The sequence below is a fragment of the Thunnus maccoyii genome, chromosome 8, assembly GCF_910596095.1.
Source record: "Thunnus maccoyii chromosome 8, fThuMac1.1, whole genome shotgun sequence".
NCBI lineage: Eukaryota > Metazoa > Chordata > Actinopteri > Scombriformes > Scombridae > Thunnus > Thunnus maccoyii.
In genome coordinates this window covers 13455445-13482548 of record NC_056540.1, presented here as the reverse complement: position 1 = coordinate 13482548, position 27104 = coordinate 13455445, and the positions used below count along the sequence as shown (strand labels likewise).

Below are 27104 nucleotides of genomic sequence, written 5' to 3'. Positions count from 1 at the left end.
CAGGAACAGGGCTGAATTAAAGTGGTTATTGTTGCAGTTAAAATGATGAGTCATTCCTCTCTAGCAAATTTTGTTTTCAGTAAGACTGCTGTAATGATGACAACGCATGTCAACTACATGGTTAATTTTTAATTGGGTTACATTCAAAGCTATGTGGATGAGAAGTGTAAAAGTTTTCTAAAGCCAATTTTCAAACGTATTGGTCTAACTTGCATGTCGATAAGATATAGGTATGTGAATAAATGTATCACTAATTTAAAATAGCTATAAATTAACGTAGGGTAAGACTGAATTTACTGATAAAATAAAAGGTGCATACTAGGGTATATTCTGGTTGTAGATCTTATTTACATCGTAGGGAGTATTTGTGTATTTGTGTGGAAAAAAAGTATTTGTGTGGAAAAATAAATTACCGAGATCATTCAGTTTTTTACAGGTGCAGGTGCAGCCTAAAACAAGAGGGATAGTACTGGTATTTGGACGAAATTATAGTTTAGGTTGGCCATAATAATGCTGGGAACCAACAAAATAGTCTATATAGGTGAATTAGGCGAGTTATGACGGTTGTCTAATTTTGAGTTACAGGCAATACGGAAACTCAATGGGTGTAGTCGACACAAGGCGGACCTGTGCAGCTTTTTCTGTTTGTTTTCGTGTGCTGACGTCACTCACGACTGTATAAAGACTGCATCCTCACATCTGCTGAGTGTCGCTCCTGCTATGGCTCAACTCAGCTCACTGCATGTGTCCGTGGGCATACTGGGCATCTCTGGCGGTAAGTTGTATTTACATGCGTCAGTTTGTTTTTTCGTTCATTTTTCCCCACTGCAACAGTTGGGCTGTGACTAACAGTCCTTCTCAGGGCTACAAAACACAATATCATTTTAGTTGCCTTCTCTAAAACTAATATCATGCGGAAATGTAAGATAAAAGTAAAGTTATATCTTAAGTTGGTAAAAGTTACATGTTGTGTAAGTTTAACCTCAATCCAGAGGTGTACTTTTTGTCATATCTCACAGGTGTTTTATTCTATTATTCCAATTTTTTATGACTTTGTCAATCAGTTTGTTCCTAATGACTTTGCTCTCTGTCAGTTATTTTGAAGGCTTTGTGGAAAGATTGTACTTGGAATAAAAGCTGCGATTTATGTCAAAGAAAAGTATATATTTTTGTTTTACACAACATGCAAATTAACTGTAACTTTCCTGAAATAATAATAATCTGTTTCTTTTTTTCAGATGACATTAATTACATAACTAATAATGTTTTGAGAAGAAATAAGTTAATATTTTGTTATGATGGTTATAGTTTATTCTTGTCAGTTGGTAGTCCTTGTGTGTTAAATATGTTGAATAATACTAAAACCTCTGCTGTCCACTCACAGCATTAGGAAATCCATACTCTTGCCAACTACAAAATACAAATTTAGAAATGTGGCAGAACTAGTATTAAGTTCATGATTAACTGCATAAAATATGGAAACGTGAGAAAATCTAAACTGGGAAACATTTCACTTAATTCTGCTTACTGTAGGAGGAAACAAAATCATCTGCTTAATTCTTATCAAGATGTCTAAAAAAAACTTGTTCTGACCTTTAGGTTCTCTCCTGCTTTTGGTGAACAACTATGCCAGCTCTCCTGAAAAAGACTTCATCCCCCATACTGCACTGGGGATTCTGCTCCTCATCATCGCTGCCCTCTTAGCTTATGCAGGTTTGTTTTGAGTTTAGTCATCACTAATTTTAAAAATTTATTAATTAGAGATTTGTATTTATGCATGAAAAAACTTAATTTGCTCCCTGTTAACTGTTTACCTCTCAGGTATCCGTCGCAGTTTGTCCCACGCCCAGCTGTTTTCCTCTGTGTGTCTGACTATCTCTGCTCTGTGGTGTGGTTCAGGCCTGGTGTACATCCTGGCAGGGCAGGGGGTGCTAAAGCCCACAGAGCTAAGATCCTCTTTGATCCCCGGCCTGGCAGCGTTTACATTAGCCCTGCTCCTCATAGGCAATGTGGCACTTGTGGTAAAGAAAGTAGTTCTGTGTCTCATAGCTGTCTGCATTAGCTTAGCTTGTGCCCACCAAATTGCCGGTCTGTCAGCTTCAGGTTTCGGCCAGTCTGCCACAGCTGCTAACTACCTCCTTGTCTGTCTGGTGGGTGTTTATTTTGGTTTTGGACGTCTGCTGTCCATCGTCACTCATGGTAAAGTGGAACCTCCAGGAACTGGCCTGAAGAGAAAAGATGAGCTGAAAACAGGGCAGAAGCAGGAGTGTAGTGATGCAGTGTCAGTGGGTCTGGTGATGAACTTACTTTCAGCCTCTGTGTTAGCCTGTCCTCTGTTAGGTGTGGTCCCTCAGCTCTTTGTCGGTCACGTCCCCTGGCTGTGGACAGCTGGAGTCTTCCAGCTTGGCATGTGTGTCCTCTTCTACCGAGCCATGGACACACTAGCTGCTACTTTTTACGGCTTCACTGCTCTCCTGAGATTTGCAGAGGGCTACAGTGCTCTCCTATCATTCTACAAAGTGGAGCCTTTCTCCCCGGTTCCCTTCCCTGTCGTCTTCTCTGTGCTTTTCTTCATCCTGGCTCTGTTTAGTTGTCAGAAGAGTTTGCTGGAGGGGTTCTACCAGTTGTTCTTTTCAGCGTATTGTATCGCCATTGCAGCCCAGCCTCGAGGCTTCTTCCAAGGAGGCACTCAGGGAGTACAGGCAGCTATATTTGTAGCCTCTGCCATCATGCTTTTAATTACCGCATTCAATATGGTCTCCACTAAAATGATTCCCACAGGGCAGGGCTATTTCAAGGCTTTAGTAACCAGGACGCGGGGTCTCACTCTCAGAGCCCATGATAAAGAGCTCCATGCACCTCACCTGGGCTACTCCAAATATGCAGACGCAGAAGTGTTAGGCTACGCCTGCAGTGTACTGGCTGCTTTTGCTGTCACAGCCACAATTGGTGACAGAAATCCTCTGTCTGTGCTGGTTCTGCCCTGGGTGGTGGTGGCTGGTGGGGCACTTCAGCTGCTCTGCGGCTCGGTTGCTTTCTCTCGGGGTAAAACCTTTGAGAGCACAGTTTTTATAGTCTACGGGGTGATGTGGACAGTGTGGGGGTTGACACGATACGGAGGTCTGTACGGTGATACCAGAGGCTTTAATGTGGCCGTCGGGATCATCTGCTTCATGCTGTTTAACTGTTTAGTGACAGTGGCGGCACTGTTTCTAAATGTTGCCTGGTTTGTCTATGCATTCACCTTCCAGCTCATCCTCATTAGCTTCCTGCTGGATGCAGTAGGTGCACTGCCTTATGGTTATGACATAGGAGTCACCATCATCTTTGGCCTTGTTAGTTTTTATTGTTTTTTGGCTCACATTTTCAACAGCACCTTCCAGACCCCCCAGATCCCCTTAGGAAAACCTTTAGTGAAGCTGAGTGGGGTTGGAGGAGGGGCAGATATCTGTCCTCATGTGCCGGCCCGCAAGGCTTCATCTGTCCAACAGATTGCAGGTAAGAATGCATAAAAGAAATTGATGTGAATATTAAAATACAGTTGTTTGCATACTTGATTTTTCTTCTCCTCTCTTCTCCTCTGCAGAAATCATGAAAAATGGTGGCATATGTGGAATGCCTACAGACACTGTCTATGTGCTGGTGGCAGCTTGCAACAGGCCAGATGCAGTTGTCAAAGCTTACAAGTAAGTGTCTTTTTTTTGTGAGTGTGCCCTGGTCTGCATTCGTTTATCAGTTCCGTCTCATTATTCTCTAATTTTTGTGTTTGACTTCAGGGTGAAGAAGCAGGCGCAGGACCGACCCATGTCCCTGTGGATCTCTTCCATCAAGCAGCTGGAGCCGGTCCGACATCTGCTGAGCCCTCTGCTCCTGGACTTCATGGAAGCTGCGTGGCCCTCCTCCATCAGCATGGTCATACCCAGAGGTAGGTGTGTGTTTGTGGATGTTTGCATGTTTGTGCCTGGTTGCCTGATGGTGCATGAAGGGTCATATGGGTTTCTTGTCTCACACAGGCCCATGGATGGACACCTTTGGTTTAGGAGAAGCTGCCAAACACATAGGGACTCCACAAAGCATCGCTATCAGGAACCCAGACTGCACTGTGGCCACACACCTCATTAACCTGGTAAGGGCTGTAGACATGAATAACTGCGCACCTTCGGCAGTAAACCCCATAGTGAATACAATGACCTGTTTTTGTTGAAGGTGGGGCCCATTGCTGTGACCTCAGCCAACCCTACAGGCGAGGCAGACACAACTCACCACAACCAAGTTTATGCCAAGCTGGGCAACAAGGTAAACACAATAATTCAGTTTTATTAAATCCAAGAGGCACTGCTGTTCATACTTTCATTGAACTTTTTGTGAACAATATGTGCATTTTGCTTGGTTAGGTGGACGGGGTGTTATGTGATGGAGCCTCGCCAGAGAACATTGCATCCACTGTGGTTGACTGCACAAAGATTGAAACAGGAAACATTGGTTTCTTCAGAGTTGGTCTCATTCCTAAATCCAAGGTGATATAAATATCCCCTCCTGTTCTTTGCATTTTAGGTTAACCCTCTCAATTTTTTGTACGCTCACACTAATACTCGTTGTTTTTGTTTGGAAGGTTCTTCAGATCTTTGAGGAGGTTCAGAGGCGGCACAGACAAGGGCAGACGAATCCTGCTTTTGAATATGATATAAATCTGCCAGATACACAAATAGACAGAGGTTCAGGAGAGGACAATGCAGCAGAGTCGGGAAGAGGAAGTGGAAGCTCAACACCACGCACTAATTCCCCTGATCAAAGTCCAGTCCTTAGAAATGAGTCATAGTATCAATGCACTGCTTCAAAATGCTGCCTGCTGCATTATAAATAATATATTGTAATCTAATGTGCGGTTGTTGTAAAGTTGTCAAATGAAAAAATCACGCACTGATTGGCATCATTAGCCATTCCTTTCTTTGAGTATGCCCTCTGAACAACCATGAAGAATCCCATAAGCTGTGTTTTATTTTGGCCACACTGATGTCTTTATCAAGTATGTTGTTTTGTGTAGTTCTTAGAGCCAACTGTATGTTAAGTGTTAATAACACACAAATGTTCATGCATCATTTGTTATATGACTATATATGTGTAAATTATGGTGTGTAATATATTATGTACAGATGTTTTGCTTATGTTGACGGTCAAGTCAAACTTTATATTTTATATCTGTATACCAGATAACATGAGTGCACTTACTGTGTATAGTTTTAGGATAATAAAATTGCACTACTTCCATACTCATCAACAATTACACATATACAGAAAAACATACACACACATACATAAAAAAAACTAAACAATTTAATGAAATGAAAATAATTCAAAGACAAGCACACCTCTCCTATAATCACCTCTCCTGATAATGTGCTTAAATTTCTGCTGTCGTGAAATTTAAGCAAATTATCAATACTGTGACAATTTAAATCATATAGTTAAAAGATATCAGCAGAAATAAGTAATAAAATATGTAATAAATAATAAGATTTCAGTGTTTGATAGAATAATCATTTATCTTTTTTTCAAATATTACTTGATGCTTGAATCAAGTCACATCAAATGTCACCAAATAAAAATCTTATATATTTTTAAATTTTTATATATTTTTTTTATTTTTAAACAGTACATTTAAGTGTACAATAATATATAGTGTAAGCACCAGCACATTGTATTTATACAAATAAAGAAGAAAACTATGAGACAAGGTAATGCCAGGGGGAAGGCTACACAAAACATATCAACAGGAATCAACTACATAAAAACATTGAAACATTGACTATATATTTCCACAGTTTTTCTGTTTACACTGTGAACAATGAAAGCCATGAAATTTTTATGTTTATATGTTTGTATATGTATATATGTTCATATTTTATGTGACTGAACATGAATTAAATAAGTTTACACTTATGAATATGATATTTTGCTATAGTTATAACAGAGATTGTCATGGAAAATGTGTCCTTATCATTTTTGCTGTGGTCAGTAAAAAAAAAAAATCCCACTTCAGAGGGAAATCATGACAAAGTCTGGATATCACAAAAGCTTTTACAATATTGACAGTTCCAAAATCTATGAATGATGATTTAACTGGATTCCTTAACATGTTCTTTACATGCAGTGTCAATAATCTTAACACATTTGTTAAGATCTCTGAATTAACTTAAAGGAAACCTCTTTAACTTTATTATTGATCATTTATTTGTGGGGTAAGGTCACAAAAATCACAAATAACATTATTCCAGTATAGACCAGTTGCCTCTGAGAATGTAGATCCTAATAGCTCTATCAGTAGTAGTATAGTATAGTTAATACTTAAATAGATAATACTTTTAATTTATTTGTTATAAAATGTTCAGCAAGGAGTTGAGTAGAGGGCAAGAAGAGGTAGGGGGAGACTGGGAGACCCAATTATATTTGGCATTTTGACTCTTATGACAAACTGAAACCATTTGGTATCTGTATAAACGGCTGTATTGACGTATTTTCCCGGAAAATTATCTGGAGGAATGCATTTACGACCAGCAGTGACCCAAAAATCATTGGAGGCTACTATACGGAGGCAGTCCAGAAATTCGGTGGTTGTCCAAGGATTGTCAGAGGCGACCGGGGAACTGAAAATGTTTAAGTCAGATACTTTCAGCATTTTCTCCGTCGTAACATTCATGACGGCTCTGGTATTGACAGCTACACCGAAGGGGCAAGCACAGCAAATCAGCGCATAGAGAGTTGGTGGGGTTTCCTCAGATGGGAATCAATGGAGTTCTACATCTCTCTTTTCACTGACCTGAAGGACCGTGGTTTGTTCGGTGGTACATATTTGGACCGAGGTCTAATTCAGTTCTGCTTGATGAGTATCATTCAGGTAAGCTACAATGCATTGTTATATGTATTTTCATCCTAAATTGAGGCCCACAAATGTTCGTTTTTTATTTTAACATCCTCCCATGAGCAGACACTGGTTGGGAGTATTAGGACTCGTGTCTCATCATGTCCATCTGTCTTCTTAATCACTGTCATCGGTGTCCTACAATAGCGTATTAATTCATAATCAGTGTTGGGGGTTAGGTAGGCCTAATTTAATTACAAAATAAACAAAATTGTGATCCGTTACATTACTGGAGAAAAATGTTTAGGTTTAGGCCTATTAATTTACAGTTACTTATGTAAAATTCATGATTAAGATTTTAGTTACATCTGAAAATTTTCAGCAAAAGCCTAAAGCTATTTTATTTTTGTTGCTTGGTGTACCTTGATCGCGTTTCTTCAAATAACTATAATCTGTCTTTACTTAACACTCGACTTCTAGATGTATTATGTTGAACGTTACCGCTGTGAAACAATCATAAAATTGATCTGATGATTTCTGTCTTCATTCGACAACAACACGGTGGTGAAGTTAGTTTCAGATATTCATTGTGGGTTCAACAGTGTTAAATATTCACCCTGAAACTCACTTCACCAGTGTCCTGTAGTTTAATCTCTCTCAGCGGGTAGAGCTGTCTCCATACAGACACAGACATACAGAAGAAGAGTTGTGACAACTTCACTCATTTAACTAGCCGCATGAAATAACGTCTCATCATATAATAGAGATTTTTTCCCCCAGTACAAGCATTGTGGGCAGCAAACACTGTTTTTATTAATTTATTAAGTTATTTATGCTGGTCCCTTTCCACTCTTTTCCACAACTTTTCTTTCTCTCTATACTGTTTTTCCAGGATGATTTAGACGAGACCATCCATGTGTGGGATTCACATGTCATCAGACCATCAAAGAATGACAGGGTGCCCAGTGGTCGCCCCCGAATCATGTACATGTTCCCAGAACTCTACACAATTTATGACTGCATTTCCCCAGTGGGCAGAGCTGATGCACAGTTGTGTCAGAGTAACTGCACATTTCGACCAGCAGTGCCATGTGACACAGACATCTACAACATCTGCAACATTCTGATGGCAGAGTCACAGCTGCATCTTCCAGATGATGCTTATCAAGCATTGGATTTGTACCTGCATTTGAGGAATGAGATAACATCCGCTCTCTAATTTGAGATGGATTATTATTCAGATTATTCAGGGGTACAACATGTGCACACTGACTACACTGGAACAGTGCTATGCCACAGACATTAAGAACATTTGCAGCAATATTGAGGGGCAAAAAGGATTGATATGTCACTATATGTACACTGACTACAAAGAGAAACAACAAGGCAGGACATGAAAGAGGAACTGAATATTTATTTGAAAATAATGTAGCATTAAACTCAAAACCGTTCGCAGACTCCCATCTCGCAGTTGAAATTTAAGATGGTTTTACAACTTGCAACAAAATTGTGGTCTCTTAAAGGCCATTTCTGTGTCCTCATAGACTTCACCTGTGATTTATAACATATAAACATAGCTGCTGTGTCATGCAGATGTAACTCAAATGCCACTACAGGAACTTTTGCTCAATCAATTTTTGTTTGAATTTTAAAGAATACTGATTTTGGTACAAAAAAATCTTCAGACAACACAAGTTCTGTACTGTATAGCACAGACTGGGTCCATGGTCCTTTCATGGTTTTTCTGCATTGAGCCACTGGGAGCTAGATCTAAATAAGAGGAGCTCTCTGGATGATCCACTTGATGACGTCTCCTGGTCTTGTTCCTCAAGGATCGTGTCTTCATTGTCCTAGCCTATAAAAAAAGTCAGCAAATCAGCAAATTATGGGCTTATACAGACTTGACACAGAGTTAAGACAATAGATTTATCCTCAAAAATAAGTGACATCTGTGAATGTAAGGTCACATTGAATAAGAGCACAGGTAGGAAAGCTAAGGTGAAACTTATTAAATTGGCTACTCTTTGAGAACAATAAATATGTATCAAATGCATATCTTTTTACAGCATACATCATACACAGCATATGAGACAGGTGTGGTATACAACCACACCAACCATAAAGGAAGTCATTAATTCTACTTATAGTGCAGCATTTTCACCCACAATTTACGCCGTTTTAAAACCATAGCAATAAACAACCAATCAATATAAATTAAATATCTACAGTAGCCTATGTATTGATACCACAGATGTGGCAGAGGATAAATTACCTTCATTGGCCTCTTATGTGTTGGCTCGAAGTCCGATGATTCATCAGAGAGGAGTATAATATCTTTAGCCTTGGTGGTTGTGTAGATGCGCAGCATTCGTAGTTTAGTCTGTTCGTACAGCTGGCCCACCGTGACTCGAAGTCTTCCATCGGTCCTTTGGATGAATGCCCATTTGGAAAAAACAAGCCTTTGCCTGTCTCCACCAGTTCACCCATAGTCACTGATTTCTGGACTGACAGATTCCGTGTTCCTCCTCCTTTTCTCGTTCTGACCTGGTGATAAGTTCCGCTCTCAAAGTGGAGCCATCCCATTTCAAGCCGCCGGGTGACTTTGGCTGCATGTTTATTGCCAATACCGGGGCCTTGTGTGTCACTGTTAGCAGGAGTTCTTAATCTGTCTCTTAATTTCTGCATGAGAGAGGACTTCACTGTCTCTACTCCTCCCGACTCTTCGTTTGTCACAGTTCTTTGACGACAAAATGCTCTGAGCGCAAGTCGGTCCCCATATCTTACGATATACTGGCCTAAATCCTCATCTGTCATAACACTTATGATCTGTATGATCTTATGTCGGTCTGTAAAATGCAAGGCAAACGTTTGCGAAATTATATTGCCTACAGAAAGCTAGCAACATTAAATGTAGGCTATTGCTTACTTTATGTGAAAGTTAACAATTATCCTCACCTTGTCATCTTTTAGTTGGTTGATGACACTATCAGGTATATTCCGCATTTTCAGAAACGAGAATAAATCTACTTCTGCTGCCATCCTTTGTGCTTGTCTTGGAGGCTTAATCACAGCAAGCATAACTCCTACTGTTGATTATACCCTCGGTTTCTGGAGCATACCAGTGAAAGTTACGTGCGCACAGGAGATTATCTCGTGCTCACGAGATGTTTTTCTCATGTGCACGAAGAAGTATCTCGCGCGAACGAGAAGGTTATCTCGTGCGCACGAGAAACATATCTAAAAAAATGTTTTTCCCCATGTCCCTTTAAGGGCTCCGTACTCTCCATAGGAAAGTTGTTTCGATTCCTAAGCTTTCATTACCGGATTGTCCACACAGTGATCATATGACAGTAAGACATTTGATGTAAATAACTGTAATCAACATCTGTAATACATTGCAATGTTAACCAAATTCATATAAGCTTATTTATTACTTTCATTGTATTCTTCTTCATATAGCATGGTCTTCCCCTAAAAAGGCACAATCAAAGGCCCAGGGCTTAGTAATGAGACCCTTCATGAGTTAGGTCCAATTTGTTTTTATGAGACTAGTACAGTGCCCGTTCAAAACAATAAATCAATTGACAAACGTTGATAAGGATTTAACAAATTCAATGGTTTTAACCCATGCAGAAACTTCACCAGTGAGACTAAACTGAGGTTGAACCGTAGTCAGTGAGTTGTTAGCATTTGCACCAAAGAGACGTTCCCACTCTAAACCTCTCACATGATTTAATTTCAATAGCTATTCACATGATTCAATATTTTACAAAAAGCTAAGACCATAGAAAAGTTTAAAATTTAGATACAGATTTGTGTATCAGAACTTGGTTTTGTCTTCTTTTCTCTCTTGTGCTTGATTTATCTTGTGATCCTTTGGATGGGGCCTGACTCCAGCTTGAGAGCCACAACCAAAGTAATATATAAAGTAGACTGACTGGCTCCACCTGGACCCTCTCAACAGTAAAATGCTACTTACACATTGATGCATCAGTAATGATCTAATAATGTCACATACCATCTTTTATACGTTACAGGGGACTTTTGTGGCCCTAATTCATTTGGAGGCCCCAAGCAGCTGCTTAGTTTGCTTGATTTGTGACAACGTGTGAGAGAGAAAAATCACTTTAAAACATTGAGGAATTAAAAAACAGAAATTCATAACTGTCACAGTCACTGAATTTCAATGACTGGTTTACAGAAAAGAGAGCTTCTTCAGCATGACCTCCTTTCATCCAGAAGCTTCTCTCTGTCACTTCTCCAGGACTCCCTCTCCTTCAGGACCATGATCTTTGCAGCAATCCTCAACTTTTCCATTTCCTGCATCTCAGCCTCCATGTGTTTCCTCATGTCCTCCATCCCTTTGTTATACTCCTGTGCGACACGAACACAGAAACACATGAAGACATTTTCATATCACTGATATGAAAATCAGCAGACTCAGGTATCTTGTTGGTTTTATACTCCCAATAAGATACCTGAGTCTGCTGACCACGCTCTGTTGGTTGTTCCTAAGACCAAAATGAAAACTGAAGTTGCCTGTGCATTTATTGTAGCTGCTCCCACTCTCTGGAACACTGTCCCCTATCTATAACATTTCAAATGACTGTTTCTGGGTTCATGAAGCTGTAATAGTCCTAGCCCTTTTCTAAGTATTTGATGTTTAATTTAGTGTTTATTTTATGTATACTTTGATTTTACAGTGTTTAATGTGATAAGTTTTGCACAGTTAAAGGTGTGAGAAAGACAGTGTGAGAACATTACATGTATTGATTATCTATGGTGCTTATTTTCCCCAGCCTACCACAGAGGCAGTGGAGTGGAAAGAGGTGGCAAGGATCTTTCAAGAAAATTGGAATTTTTCTAATTGCATCAGTGCATATTCAACCACCTGCTAAGTCTGGAAGTACCAAACAACTACAAACCCAGATTTTCTTTGTCACTTATAGCCATAGTCAGTGCAAATGATGTTATTATTGCCAATGTTGGTACTCAGGGAAGAGTGCAGAGAGTGATATTTGGCCACTCAGATCTCTGGGCTGCCATGGACAGAGGTCTAATGAATGTCCCCCCTCCAGAGCCTGCCAGGCACTAACATAATCATGCCTCATGCATTTGTTGGCGATAAAGCATTTCCTCTCTGGACCGATGTACTAAAGCCATACCCTTACCGAAACCTGGACCGTGGACAGTGAATATTTAATTACCGGCTGTCCAGGACAAGGTGCACGGTCAAGAATGCATTTGGAATTTTGGCCAATAGACTGCATGTTTTCCTTTCCAATATAACACTAGCCACAATGTGTTCACAATTTCTTCAGGGAGAAGGCATCAGATACCTACCTCCCCCCAGCTTTTGTAGATGTGGAGAATGAGAACTACAGGATAATTCCCAGAGCTTGACAGAGGAATGGAGAACTCCTCTCTGTGGCAGCGAGCAGGGCACAGAATGCCACAACCACCAGTTGAAGGCATACGTTCTTTTACCTGTGGGATCTGTTTCCTGGCAAGAAAATATGATTTACTTAATTACTTACTAGGCAACATGAAGTAACCTGATAATTATATTCCCTTGGATTAAAATATTAGGTACCCATGGACACACTAATATCGAAAGTTAATGTCATGTGACACCTTAAGTATTTGCTTCCTTTGTCTAATGGAACTGTTACTTAAAACAGCAGCAAAAAACAGGAACAAAAGGAGATGAATATATAACGCAAAAGCATACTTTTAAAAAAAGTACAACGATAGCAGAGCAGCTGTATAATAATGTAACATTTGGGCTGCCAGTTTGGGGAAAATCCTCCTCCAGTGTGACACTTTTTAGCCAACTCCTCAATTCATCAAATGGAATATTCCACCACTTGTGGAAAAGGCCTGCAGGGCATGTGGACCAAAATCCATTTACAACTGCAGACTTGATGGGTTACTGTAAAAACCCTTTATTAATAATTTATTAACTTTTATAAATGTAGACATAATGACTTATCAGTGAGAGACACGAGTATTTACAGACATTGACTGCATTATTACTGAATATAAATACACAGACATGTTATTACCAAAACATTTAGTTAAAAAGGAATACAATTATGACTCTATTCTATTTCATGCCATTAGTCCCTAGAAGACACATCAAAAAGGCAGGGGTGTTGTTGCCATAGCTTACAGCACTAGGGATTGTACATTCAAGGCTAAGGTTTTTAATTGCATCAGATTTTATAACATCCTGTTGGACAAAGGCAGGACTTGGTGCAACTGTAAAGATTCTCTGAATTTAAGATCAGTAATCTAATCTCAGATCATCTACCTCAAAGCTGTTCATTTCATTCTCTAAGTATGTTTAGGTGAGGTGGATACTGTAATAGGCCTAAAGATAAGGGTAGTTTAGTTTAGATTTGAAGTCCTCACTGTTCTGCGAGGAGCCCGGCCTCAAAGTGGTTGAAGTTGTTAATTACAGTGGATATATGCTATGATGATGATAAACACTTTGTGGGGTTGTATAATCAAGTGAAAAGGTAAGTGTCTTGTTCTCTATAGCCATTGTCAGCAACGCAACGCCTTGCATCATTTTACTATAGGGCTGCTTACAGTCTGAACACCTACTAAGTCATGTTCAGACAGACAAAAGCACTGCAAGAAGAAAGTCAACCCTCTCATTTAATGAAACCAACACAGCTCCTGGCATTGTTTTAACAGGCCATATTTAAACTGACTGTGTGAAAGAATGCAGCCTCCTCATTAATTTGAGTGACGCCAGTCCTGTGGTGCAGCATGAGTGACAAGGTACAAGGACTCCAGAAAAAAATGAAGGGTTGTCAGATAAAATATTTGACCCTGGTTCAGCTCTTGCTGCAATGCAGCATTGTTGTGCAAGACGTTCCGGTTGCCCATGTACACATTTCTGGTGCATTACTGCTTCTTTTTTTTTTGCCAGTGCGCTGCTGGACTGGCCTCATTCAAATGAGGGAGGGGGCAGCATTTTTTCACAAAGAGCTTAAGTTTGACTGAATTTTATTACAAGTTAAATGGGAGGTAATCTGGGTGGTATATCAATGAGAGAGTGGTGGGTGGGGCAGCAAAGTGGAAGAGACTGCAATGACAGCAAAGATACAAAACAATTATGGTAATTTAAATGTGCTTCAGCTAAGGTGTTCATTAGTTAAATTATAACTAATAACTGCAGCCCTGGAGTGATGACTAAATTTAAATATTAATCGTCTTCCTGAATGAACATGCACTGCGCTTCATTAAACTTTACATCTCAGTCACTCAGGTACTGTGTGGTTTATTTAGCTATTGTTGTTTAGCTATTTTAATATTTTTACAGGAATTTTATAAAAAGCTTCATTTTCTACATCTCTGTAAAAACACTGTGAGATTGTAGTAGATTCAGTTCAGTTTCTCAGATTTCTTGATAAGTTATTTATGTCCAATGCTGACACTCAACATAACACTGTATCCTGTGAAAACATGTTCATTGACATTTAAATGAAACGTTTTTTCACTAATCTTAAAATACTTTTGTTGCCGAAACCTAAAAACATGTGGGACTCAGGATGCAAACCCTGGTCTCTGGTGTCAGAGTCTTGCATCCTGTACTCTCTCTATCCACACTGACCTCCTCCCTGTGACTTCAGGGCCATATATAAATATAATACTCCATTCATCAAAACAAACAAACAAACAAACGAAAAACGTTGCCTGTGCCTCAACATACCACTGTATCCTGTGAAAACTCCTGTAATTGGGAATTTTAATAATAGAGGTGATCTATTGATATCGTAAATATGTAGATTTGGGCTAAGGGGTAATTATGTCAGTGAAGACTTTATAACAGCCTATTTTATAATGGCCACAAAGCAGAGATTAGAGCGACTGGAGATTCTCTTAATTTACAGGCAGGAGTCTAATTTCTATTTCAAGACTGTTGATTTCTTTTTCTAAACTATGTTCAGGTGAGGTTGATATTGTAGAGGACCTAAAGGTACATGGCAGTGGAGTTGAGGTTTGCAGCACTAGCCGCTCTGTTCAGAGTCTGGCTTCAAAATGTTTGGAGGTGCTAAATAGCACTTTTCAGATAGTCTTTGTCTTTTTGAGCTTGTCATTATCTGAAACAGTGGTGATTGGCAGATTGACAGATTCGGTCAGATGTTGTCAACATGTAAATTGCTAGTCCTTAAATGTAAGACGAGCCCCACTCTTTCAAACATAATTTCCAGAAGAAAATATCATCTATTATTTGGGCCAATAAGGTAACGAGGAGATCAGAATCTCTTAATTGCTTATAGTTTTCTCGTAATTATGCAACCTTGTCTCAACCTGGTCTAAATTACATTCATATATTACTTAATTGCAACAACAAATATGTTTTGCTCAAAAAGTAATCATGGTCTTGTTTTAATACAGAAAAAACTGCAATGACTTGAAGCATAACATGTTCATTGACATTTAAACGAAACGTTTTTTCACTAACCTTGATCAAAGTACTTTTATTTCCTAAACCTAAACACATGTGGGACTCAGGAAGCAAACCTCAGTCTCTGGTGTCAGAGTCCTGCATAGTGTACACCCTCTATCCATTTCCTGGTCATGAGTCATTTTCTAAGAAAAGCTTCTGTTTCTCAGAATTGTTCGTTTTTCATCACAAGATGTTATTGTTTAAACAAAGAAAATGAAAATTTTTGAGAGTGTCTTTGACATACATCACGGAAAGTCTACTCCACTGATGAACCAAACTTGGGCATTTCCTTATTGTGACATATGCCTTTGTTAATGTCCACCAATAAAGTTGATGTTTGAGGACAATTAATCATTTTTCATACATAACTATGTTTATGGTTTAATTTACAAATCCTGTGATTCGAGACATGACATTCATTCATTCATTAGAAGAATTAGAGATTAGAGAAATGAGCTCCCAATTCAGAAATGTCACAAATATTAAAAGACAAAACACACAAACCACAAAAGAGAACTGAAAAGCAAGAGAATCATTTTGGGGGAGGGGAGAGAAGAAGTCCTGGTGGCTCTTTCATTGTGCCTGCTTTTTTAAGTCATTGACACTCTCTCTACTAAAATTAAACTGTGGATAACAGTTGCTTTGAAACATGAGTCCACAGTGATGCCAGCAGCTTTGTGAGCCTTTAAAACTCATTGGAGAGTAAAATGAATCTTAACATATTAATGTTGAGGTCCAAAATCTGTTTTTGATCCTGAGCAGTTGTGGTAAAGTAAATGTAAAAACTGGCCAGGTGGGCGATCAGAGTAATCATCAATAAAAAATAATATCTTCAGCAGTGGTGATTGTGTGACCCCAATTTTTTATACTACATTATATGATCAGTTTAATTAATGGAAGTACTAGTATTAAGTCTTACCTGTGTGTATTTATGCAATAGTGTACTTCAGGAATTGTACTTACATTGTTTTCTGTCACGCAGGCACAGTGAAGTCAACAAACTGCAGTGGGTTTGGTCCAGGTAGCCCATACTGCCACATAGATGGATGACATGACTGATCCGAATCGGCCTGCTCCTGTGACTTGTAGCCGGCTGACATAGACCTGGATGATAGCTCCAGAGATGCTCCAGAGACCCAAGGGTCAATCAGTCAGTGCAGCTGAACCATAGATGGCAAAGATCAGAATGAGCAACTCGAGAATCCCAGAGACCACCAGAGCCCAAGAACCTGCCACCAGAACCACTGCTTCAAAAACTAAAGTGGCTGTGATTGCCCCAAAAACGAAAGGCATGATGTAGTTGACTGTGGCAGAGCAAAAGGCGAAGAGAAAGGACAGAAGGATATAGGGGACGAGACCAGCAACAGCTGACTGTTCATTGGACAGACATAAATAGCAAACTGGGGCCTCTGTGGTGTCATTCAGCAGCATGTTGCTTGATACGTTAGTTTCTGTTGTGGGAGTTTCAGCTACTGCACCAAAGTAAATCCGAGGGGCACCATAACTGCCCCAAAGAGCAGCATAGCTAATGAAGGCAGTGCCACTCAGATGATCGTATTTTTGGAAGGAAAGCAGGCCCGCCACCAGTTGGCATATACCACCAATCAGGATGAGATGAACACCTGTAAAAGGTGTTGTAAATTAGTATAAGCCAATTTTATATTATTGATTCAATTTTTCTAGAACAATTACTACAGGTTTTACCTGCAAGTATGTTCTCCACCCCTTGTGGTGCGATGCCAGTGTGTGCTGTACTGAAGTTCTGTGGAAGTACGAGGAATGCACTGATCCCATTGGATAACATGCCTAAAACTCCTGGCTCACCATAGAAACTGGCGGGAAAACCATCTGATATAGTCATAGTCTCTATGTTGTCAAATTGTAGTTTTGCTGAAACAACTGGTAAAAGATGTAACAATGTCAAACCAAAAAATGTAATGACACTGACAACATATCTATGAATTAATAAAATCTGTATATCTTTAAAAGGTAGAACAATATAATGCAATACTTCATTGATCTATTGCTGCAAAATATTTTCCAAAGAAGCATAGTATTAAACCATATGACATGAGTTTATGTTCATTTTTATTAGGATCCCCAATTGATTCTACAGCAAGTCCTGGGCTATATAAGATAGTCATCCTGTCCTGAAAGCTAGAAAAGAAAAGAACTGTATAAAGAGAAGATAAACAGTGTGATAAAAATACCTTATTGAAGCCATGTTGTCCAAGATACAGGTAAAGACTCAGAATATTTATTTATTTATTTTAGTTAGATGAACAAAGATGTGTGAGGAAGATTTTTTTGTCATATTAAAAAAGTTTGGCTTAATTCAATCTTGTGGAAGATTTAATACAAAATTCTGATATAATTAAATTGTGTGTACTGTGTAGGATTTTTTTGTGAGTACACATTAGGGAAGGAATTTAACAAAGTTCTTGTTAAGAGTTGAGCAGATTACACCTTAACAGGTGTTGTACAGTGCAGCACCACCTCACCAGCAACAGACCTTTCAAAGGAGGCACACGGCAAAGCAATATTATTATAGTGATGCTGATGTGCAATAAAAGGCTGATTTAACTTAATCTGTATCTGGCAAAGAAAGCCATAAAATCACTGCATGTCCACAGCAAATAACTGATCTGAGGTAATGCTCATAGCTTAGGTGTATTCAACCCTTTATACCTGTGTTCCACAGAAAATCATTGGTCCAATGTCAGCTGTCAGAGGACTGCATAACTCTGCACTGAAAGGTAAATTAACTTTTGGCACTTGAGGGTGACAGGTCATTGATTCCCTTGAAATGACAGTTATGTAAAGTAGTAGTAGTAGTGGTAGTAATTCATCTTTACTTAATCTTCACTTACCAACATTTTTTTTCTTCCAACTCCATTGTAGCAACTTCGATTGCTTATTTTGTCAAACTTATGGTACATTGAACTCTATTCTATCCTGTTATCCAAAGAATATTAAAACACTGTCACACAGACTGTGAGAATAATGGAGACATACATTCTCAAACTCTATACCTACCAAGCAAATGTTGATTCACTAGTTCTATCACATCACATTTCAGACAAATATACAAACTGTTTCTCCTCTACTTCCTCCTGCCCTCAAGTCTTCTTTCTCCTCAATGCATTTTGCAACACATTGCTGTCCTTTCCCCCTGCAGTCTTGAAGCACCCAGCCCCTGATGCCACAGTCACAGCCAGCTTTGGGAAGTTTATCAGTGAAGTGAATTCCGAGCACTTGTCCTCTGTAGTCCTCCACCGTAGTAAAAGGATGGTGCTAGACAGCATTGGAGTTGGTCTGATTGGCAGCACTACTGATGTGTTTGAACTGGCTCTGCAGCACTGTCAGGTGAGTCAGAGTGAAAGAAAAACAGACGAAAATAACTTTTTTATAAAGGTCTTTTCTGATACAACAATGGCATATATGAAAGCAAATGCCTGATCTTATACAAATAGTAGTCATATGTTGACAGATAAAATGATGAATAAATATTGATTATTAATATACTGAATTTAGTTATATGACTTGGACACATTTTTTTTCTCTCTGTAACCCAGTGTCTGATAATGCACCAGGCTCTCCCTGACACTTGCAGCTTTCGTCAACTGAGTGGCGGTGAGTATAAACAGGTGGAACAGATGTGTCACCTTTGTCCCCAGTAGACCGGACGGTTTCAGATGCACCAAACCCAGTACCACAACCACACTACAGTTATTTTGCACTCAACTATGGTACAGTCTGGACAGCCAGCTACTAGAGGTGCTGATGAGAATCCTGAATTAACTTCACATGACCCTGCTGCAGAAATTTCTGCAAACATTCCTTCGCCCCTGTTTCTAAAGAAGCCACTGCAGCCCACATTTTCCTTCAGTAGCCAAAGCCTGTTAAGCTGTAACATAAAGTGCATTATTTAAGCAAAGGCAATGTTTACAGTTTCATTTCATGGAGTGCAGCAACCTCATGCCCTTGCTAGTTGTATGCAAAATCACTTGATAATCATCTCACTTTTTAAAATTAAAAAATAATTATGTGTGTTATGGTAGTTATACCATTCTTAGATTGCTAAAAAGTTGTCTTTTTGCTACAGACTCACTCCATGGACTTTGATGATACATGGCACCCTGCCACTCATCCCACAGGAGCCGTCCTTCCCGCTGTGTAAGCGCTCAGTGACATGATGAATGCTAATAGCAAACCTAGTGGCCTTGACTTCCTGCTGGCTTTCAACATCGGCATAGAGATCCAGGGCTGGCTGATGAGATTCTCTAATGAGGCCCACAACATCCCCAAGAGGTGAGCACCTCAGAACATGAGTCAAATCAGAAACAGGTACTTTAAGGTATATTAGCAACATTGCAGGGTTTGCAATTTGCAGGTTTGCTTATTTCTATATTTTGCATAAAGGGCAATTATGAGACTGAGCTCCCAAGAAGAATGACACAGTGGTTTGTAATGTTTTGTTTTGTTTTTTCCCATCACTTTATTTATTTAAAGCAACACTTACAATATGTGTGACAATAATATAATAGCAGAAAACAACAATAGGCATCATAATGAAATAAAGATAACATAAAGGTCATGACTTCACTTTCAGTTTGTTGATATAGTAAACATTGTAACAGGACAAAGCGCAAAAGTAATAATAATAAATAGATTAAAAAATAACTTAATAGAAAAGGTAAACAATAAAATCAGATTTCTTAAAAAAAAATCTTGGAGCATACTTACTGTATGTGACATTTCTTATTATAGTAGGTTGTAAAGTGAGTAGCCCAAAAACGATATATAGTTAGGTTTGAGTGAAAGATGCCATAGTGGCCGTAGTAATTATGACGCAGAGCAATGGTGCAGTTCAGATGACGTATATGTGTCTACAAATATCCTCATTCAGAGGAGGCAGGGTGGATGGAAGCATCAACAGTGGACTTTGCCACAGGAGACCACTTGTTTGCCTTTTCTAAGAGTGTCACATTTCCAACCACCAGTTGGGACGGTTTCTTAAAAAACATAACTACAGTCCCCTAACCATAACCCTGTGGTTATTATTGTAGCCATAACAATAACAGTGGCCTAACTTTAAGGAATTAGTAACATACACCACAATCTCTAACCTTAACAAAGTGATCATTTTAACCCAAACCATGATCTTTCCTGAAACATAACCAAGTGGTTTTTGTGCTTGAACCTAACCAGATTGTAACCATAGTGTTATCAAATCACAAAATGTAATTATTTTTAAGAATGTTTTGTAACAACTTTGGAAAGCAGAGACAAATCATGTTGTCCTGGCCATTACTGATAATAGGGGCGCCACATTAGAAAATGCTCCTGTGAGTCGTTCTAGAGTGCGTGGTCAAATGACGTATTTGGTCGTTTCATTTGGAGGATTTGTTGGAGGGGTTACAAGGAGGTTGGCACATTGTAACATGCAGTCTTTTAGTGGTGTCAATGAGCTGTGAAAGACGTGTTATTATGTTCATCTCCAGGACGGCAGAGGCTCTGTGGGTAGTGTTCGTACAATTAGCCATGTGGAGGAGAATATCACAGAGGGCTCCTTTTGGCAAGTGTTTACACCAAGTCAAATTACCCACCACGTTATTTGCTTGTTTATCAAATACTTCAATTACTAAAATTCTTTTTCCTTTAACACACCTGAAATAAGCTGTCTCTGCATGTGTAAAAGAGAAGTTGTTTGTACGCAGCTCTGCTATAACCATAATGATGGAAATGTAAACCCAACCCTCACCAAAGACTATCTGTCTTCATCATCACCAGGTTTCACCCTCCCACTGTGGTGGGGACTATGGGAAGTGCAGCAGCCTGTGCTCACCTCTTGTCCTTGGATCACTCCCGCAGCAGTCATGCTTTGGCCATTGCTGCCTCTCTGTCTGGAGCCCCAATGGCTAATGCTGCCACTCAGTCCAAACCCCTCCACATCGGCAATGCCTCACATTTGGGGCTGGAGGCCGCTCTCCTGGCCTCTCGAGGCCTAGAGGCGAGTCCACTGGTCCTTGATGCTGTCCCAGGGGTAGCCGGCTTCAATGCTTTTTATGAAGACTACGTGCTGCAGCCTTTGGGGTCACCTGATGATAATGGCCATATGTTCCTGCTAGAGGAACAGGACATGGGTGTCAAGCGCTTCCCCGCACATCTGGGGATGCACTGGGTGGCAGATGCTGCAGCCTCGGTCCATAAGCTTCTTGTGGGGGGTGACCATGGCACTGTGTCCCCAGCTGAAGTTCAGGAGATCCTGCTCAGAGTCCCCCAATCAAAATACATCAACAGGCCTTTCCCTGAATCTGAGCACCAGGCACGTCACTCTTTTCAGTTCAATGCTTGCAGCGCTCTCCTGGATGGTGAGGTGACTGTGCAGTCCTTCACCCCCGCTGCTATGATGCGCCCTGACCTGCTCGCTCTGCTGGGCCATGTTCACGTGGAGCATCCCCATGACAACCCAGCTAATTTCAACCACATGTATGCCGAAGTCCAGGTGACACTTGTTGGGAGAGACATCCTGAGGGGACGCTGTGACACCTTCTACGGTCACTGGCGCAACCCACTGACCAATGAGAGTCTGAGGAAGAAGTTCAGGAACAACGCAGGGGCTGTGCTTCCGTCAGAGAGGGTTGAGAGGCTGATTGAAGTTTTGGAGGAGCTGGACAGACTTGGGGACTGCACCCACCTTCTCTCACAGCTGCAGTGAACATTTACAGACATACAGGATAACAACAACAAAACAAAACATATAATGAAAATGTAAATCAAAAATCCTTAATATAAAATAAAAAGTATTGAAAGATCATAGATGACAAACATATCACATGTCTAACATACAGTATAATATTTGCCTTGATCCATGTACACTACAATTACACATCTGGACAATATTTTTACACATGCTTGTCTCAGTCAGTCATCAATATGACAGTACATCTTGATCTAATATACTCTCTGTACTCTCTCTGTATGCTATGATTATTTAGAATCAATACTGAGGTGTGAAATGCAATCTTGTTAAATTGCAAAGGGAAAAGCATAGATGATTTCTTTATTGAATAATGTCAAACATCAACATTATATTTTTATAAAAAAAACATTTATAAAATACTGTGCTTAATACTGCATGTCTGTGCCAATGATTGTTAATATGTTAATTTAATAAAGGGAAATGGGAAAACTGTACACTCTTTTCTCTTATTCAGTCTTTTATTTCTAGTTCTAAAGTTTCAGCACATTACCCTCTTAAGGATAAAATCCACCAGTCACCTGAGTGACATTCTGATCTCTCAGGGAAATAACCTTGACAGACAAAGAGTCCTTTGAGAGGACATTCATAATGAAGAAAGGCCTGCAACAAAAACATTTCCACACATCTACAAACAATCACCAACTAGAGAAAAAACGGGTAAAAATCAAAATAGAAAGACGTGTGTGCTTACATTCAAGATATGCAATGAATCCTCAAAATACAAATCTATATCAATGTGTATCTAAGGTACACAAGATAAGTAAAGATAAAGAGGAGACATAGCCTTTAACCTGATTCAGGCTTCTTCTCACCTGAACAGTTTACACCACATCTATGGAAATCCACCACCCTCAATCCTTATAGAGTGATTAGCTGCAATGAAATCCGGCCTTCACATAGAAATCAGTCTGATACAGACAACTGAGAAAGTTGGAGAGGGTCTCATTTTTTTGTTACATTACTACCCGTTCACTCATTGGCAATAAAAAATGATTAATACATGTAAGTTGCTTCACAATTCTACATAAAAAGCCTTTAATTTTGTCCTTGTCATCCCTTTCAGCAAACTCAAATGTGTTGAACACTTCAGTCATCTGCGGACCTGCCACTGTCAGCAGCAGCATGATTTTTCCGAATCCAGCCTTATGACTACCATGTAGCCTACAGACAGACTGTTGCTTGAACATCCACCAGTTGCAGCCCACATTTCTGACAAATTCCAAACCTTCTGGTGGTTTCAGTGTGTCTATGTTCTTTATTCTAGGCACTGACAAGGACGTTTACTCCTGGTACCGTGTTTTGTTCCTTGTCCAAAGAATAAAAATATTGCTTTTAACAGCTAGCATTTGGTGGAGCTGTTATTAACAACGCATAGACATCTGGAATGTGACCTTGACTACACACTGCTTTCTGTAAGACATCAAAAGCCAAAAAGGTTGGAAACCACTGGTTTCATCTTTAACAATGTGTTGTATTTTAAAAGCTTGTTATATTATCCATTGTGTCAAATCTTCATCTGAAAAGTAACTAGTCATACTAATAAAATAATAACTAATAAAAATAACAAGAACCCTCTGCAATATAACAAGATAAAGTGATATGTTGTTATTACAAGAAATGTTTTTTGTTAAAATGAAATAATGTAGTAATGTTATATTGCTCTTTAATGTTAATAGTGAGCTCTAGCCAGACTAATGTCTGTGCATTGTTTATTTCTCATTTTTTAGAGTTACATTTTCTTCTTCTAGTTATTGTAATTTGTGTAATTCCTTCTAGTATTATTAGATGTCAAGTTAGATATAACACTTTATGGTAAGGGTACATGAATTATAATTAATTCATGCATGACTTCATGCATAAAAAAGCATGAATTCATTCATGTAATACCTCATGAACTTTCAGGAATGCATAAGAATTAATGAATGAATGTAGTGATTCAAATGCGGTTCAATATGATATGTCATGATTTCTGAGTTATTAATGATGTTTGAGTCTTCTTCATAGTTTGCAGTTAAAGGGGCAGGCTAAAATGCTGACCAGTCACAGCAGTGCATATGTATTCTGTCTGTCTTTGCTAAAAATGTTATTGCTTTCTTACAAATGTGACATGATATATGAAAATTTTACTTTGCTGGCTTTGAATTATCAATTCAAATTTGTAAATATTATGAATGAGCTATCTTTAAAGCTTTAAAGTAATACTGTATGATACTTTGCCCAACTAAATAATTGGTCATCGATATAAGGTCCAAAATTGTGATTTAATTAGCTTTTGTAATTTTTCCAAATATATGATGTTCAAATAAATAGATGAGTTGACTTTACTTGAGGGGTCACAAAGATGATTGACGTATAAATAACACATAGTTAATACATGAATTACCAAGAATTGCCAGGTCAACACTTTATTTGAAGAGCCACAAACATGATGAAGTCATTTTTTGTTAATTATGAATACAACATTTGGAATTCAATAGAATACATACAGTATGAACTAATGCGACTAATGTAACCAGTTACCTCCCTAACTCTATTTTACAAGTCCATTTCAGTTAAAGTATGTATATTGCACAATGTCCTCACATTATGAACATCAAAATAAAAATGTATCCAATAATTTGATCACAATTGAGACATTTAAATTCCATACAATGTAATACAAACTATACCGTACAAACCTACAGGTTATTTTTAAATAAATGTAAGCATTCAGAATCAGAGAATTGACATTTGCTCTAAGTATTAAATATTCATGTAAAGTGTTGAAGTTACTGTTCTTGCAATCAGAAAGGATCCAGGAAGTTTTCATGAGCTTTTCTTTGAGAAGTGATTGAACTGGTCCATTCCACTGACCAACACTGTAGCATGGAACTTCCTGGGACGGTCCGGATCCTAAAATGAACAAAAAGATAAATACACAGTGCAAGTTCAAGACTGTGAAGTTATAACCTGCACAGAATATAAGAAGTCATTTATACTCATGCTTGTCTCACCTGTATAGAGTATGCGCAGGTGGGAACATACCGGATCACAAACCCACAGCGCCTCCTCTGGGATGTGTTGGTATCACTGGCGTGGACAAGGAGTCCATCATGAATCTATGGAAAAAAGATTCAAAATCATAATTAATTCTCCTTATATTGAGCTCAAACAACCCTGTCATCTTTAGCAAAAAAAAGAACTTACAGACATCTGCCCAGCTAAGAGGGGGCAAAACACAGCCTCCTCAGTCTGCACCAGCTCCTCTGGGATCTCCTGGTTGACTGTCAGCATGTTTCCAGGGCGGGTGGCCTGGCGATGGGGCAACATGCCAGAGCAGTGGCTACCTACAGGAGCAAAAAGACTGTTGTAAAGCAAGTTGTTGACGTCTCGGGTGGGAGTCAAGTAGAGCTTTTCATGCATTTATTTAGCTGCAGTCTCACCAGGACAGTGGCTTAAGGCATAAACCTACATGAAAAGCATAAATATAGAGGAGCTGAGGTACCTGGGATAACCTGAAGGGCACCGTTCTCTTTCTGTGAGTCATCCAAAGCCAGCCACACAGAGAGAACAGGGCCACCAGCAATGCCCCAATACCTGTCAACACAACGATTACAGTTAGTCAAAACAAAACAAAACACCTTCGCTGAATAAAAAAAACAAACATTTGATTGTTTCCTAAGAATGTATTTCTACCTCATATCCTGATGCCAGGCCACGTATGGTAGTCCATTCTCTTTGATTTCCTCCTCCTCATTCTCCTGGGTGTTGGATGATGCGAGTATTGGGTATTTACAGATAAAGCGGGAATCCAGCAGGATGACGTCTGGGCCCAGGATGGCTGTGACCACTTGCAAGAGACGAGGGTGTTTGGTCAAGCCCATCACCCATGGATACTGAAGGTGAACATTATGGAGGCTGTACTGGGTGTATTTTTTACCTGGAGATACACACAAGGACATAACGTTTCCATTAAGTGACAACTGATGCAATACTAAAGCCTTATCATATCTGGTCATACTTTCACTCATTTTCACCCCTTTTTTTCTGATGTCCTTTCCTTTCTTTTCCCTCCTCATCCTCAGACCCCTACATCTTCCTGTGGTACTTACCAAATTCCTCCTCCAGCTCAGAAAAGGCACGCCTGGCCTCCCTCAGCTCTGTCTCGTTCAACACAGGCAGTGCTGAGAGGAAGCCCTCCGTGTTGTAGGTCTCCTGCAGTTTGGCCGTGGATGTAGTCATCTCTATTAGACTGTTTCAGTGCCGAAGCCTCCGGATTTCTGCTCCCAAAATATATAAGGTAGCGAGAACAGAGAGAGAAAATCAAGTTTAAATATGGCAAGTGTTCAATGTCCAAGATTGTGTTTTCCATTTAGTCAAGACAATTTGAACTTTAGCTTGTTTATGGAGGCATAAAAATAAAGCATGCCCTGCCCACCTCACCTGATGGGGAAAAAACATCCAACCACATTTAGGTGGGTCACACTGAGTGCCACCTTGTTCTTCCTTACCTTCACGACCAATATAACCCTACTAACTACACCTCAGTACTTGACTGAAGCAAGTCAACTGTCTGTGTTCAGAGTCTCTTTGTTAAACAATTGGTTTCTTAAATCAGGTTTCTTAAATATCTGCCTGAAGAAGTGCAAAACATTCAATTCAATTCAAAGAACACACGCACACACACTCAACAAAACACAGGATAGAATGACACAAAAAACAGTTTGAATACTAAAGGGAAAAAGTATGAAGTGCATACAGTATTAACATATTACATAGTAACAACTACAAGTGCTACAACTAAAGGGTATATTTTAAAGTGCATATTATAATATTATCACAAGATTCCTCTTTTATTAAGTAAAAGTAGCAAAACCACAATGTAACTATATCAGTCTTAACTGTAAATAGTGTAACAGTAAGCATTTCATTGGCTCCATACCTTTTTGTCTTCTCTTGCTGGCTCTCTGAGACTGGATACTGTCAAGCTCCTACATGGCAGGCATTATATACTGTCCGAGCAACTGGTGGAAACT

At 39.3% G+C, this 27104-nt stretch overlaps 2 protein-coding genes and 1 pseudogene across 2 annotated transcripts; 2 read left to right on the top strand and 1 right to left on the bottom strand.

The window, feature by feature from the left end:
- The first annotated feature begins 42 nt into the window (after positions 1-42).
- On the top strand, positions 43-5503 carry LOC121901897. Its single transcript, XM_042418976.1, has 10 exons — positions 43-120; positions 586-775; positions 1600-1713; positions 1822-3498; positions 3587-3686; positions 3777-3925; positions 4014-4126; positions 4207-4296; positions 4395-4517; positions 4613-5503. Exons 1-10 carry the CDS (start codon positions 43-45, stop codon positions 4817-4819), a joined length of 2841 nt encoding a protein of 946 aa, XP_042274910.1. The 3' UTR covers positions 4820-5503.
- A 12028-nt stretch (positions 5504-17531) lies between these two features.
- LOC121902398 lies at positions 17532-22044 on the top strand (annotated as a pseudogene).
- A 2638-nt stretch (positions 22045-24682) lies between these two features.
- On the bottom strand, positions 24683-26310 carry zgc:174917 (uncharacterized protein LOC565650 homolog). The gene is made up of 6 exons (XM_042419760.1): positions 26181-26310; positions 25765-26008; positions 25574-25665; positions 25276-25415; positions 25083-25187; positions 24683-24981 (listed from the first exon to the last, which is right to left on the bottom strand). Exons 1-6 carry the CDS (start codon positions 26308-26310, stop codon positions 24895-24897), a joined length of 798 nt encoding a protein of 265 aa, XP_042275694.1. The 3' UTR covers positions 24683-24894.
- Between the last annotated feature and the right edge of the window lie 794 nt (positions 26311-27104).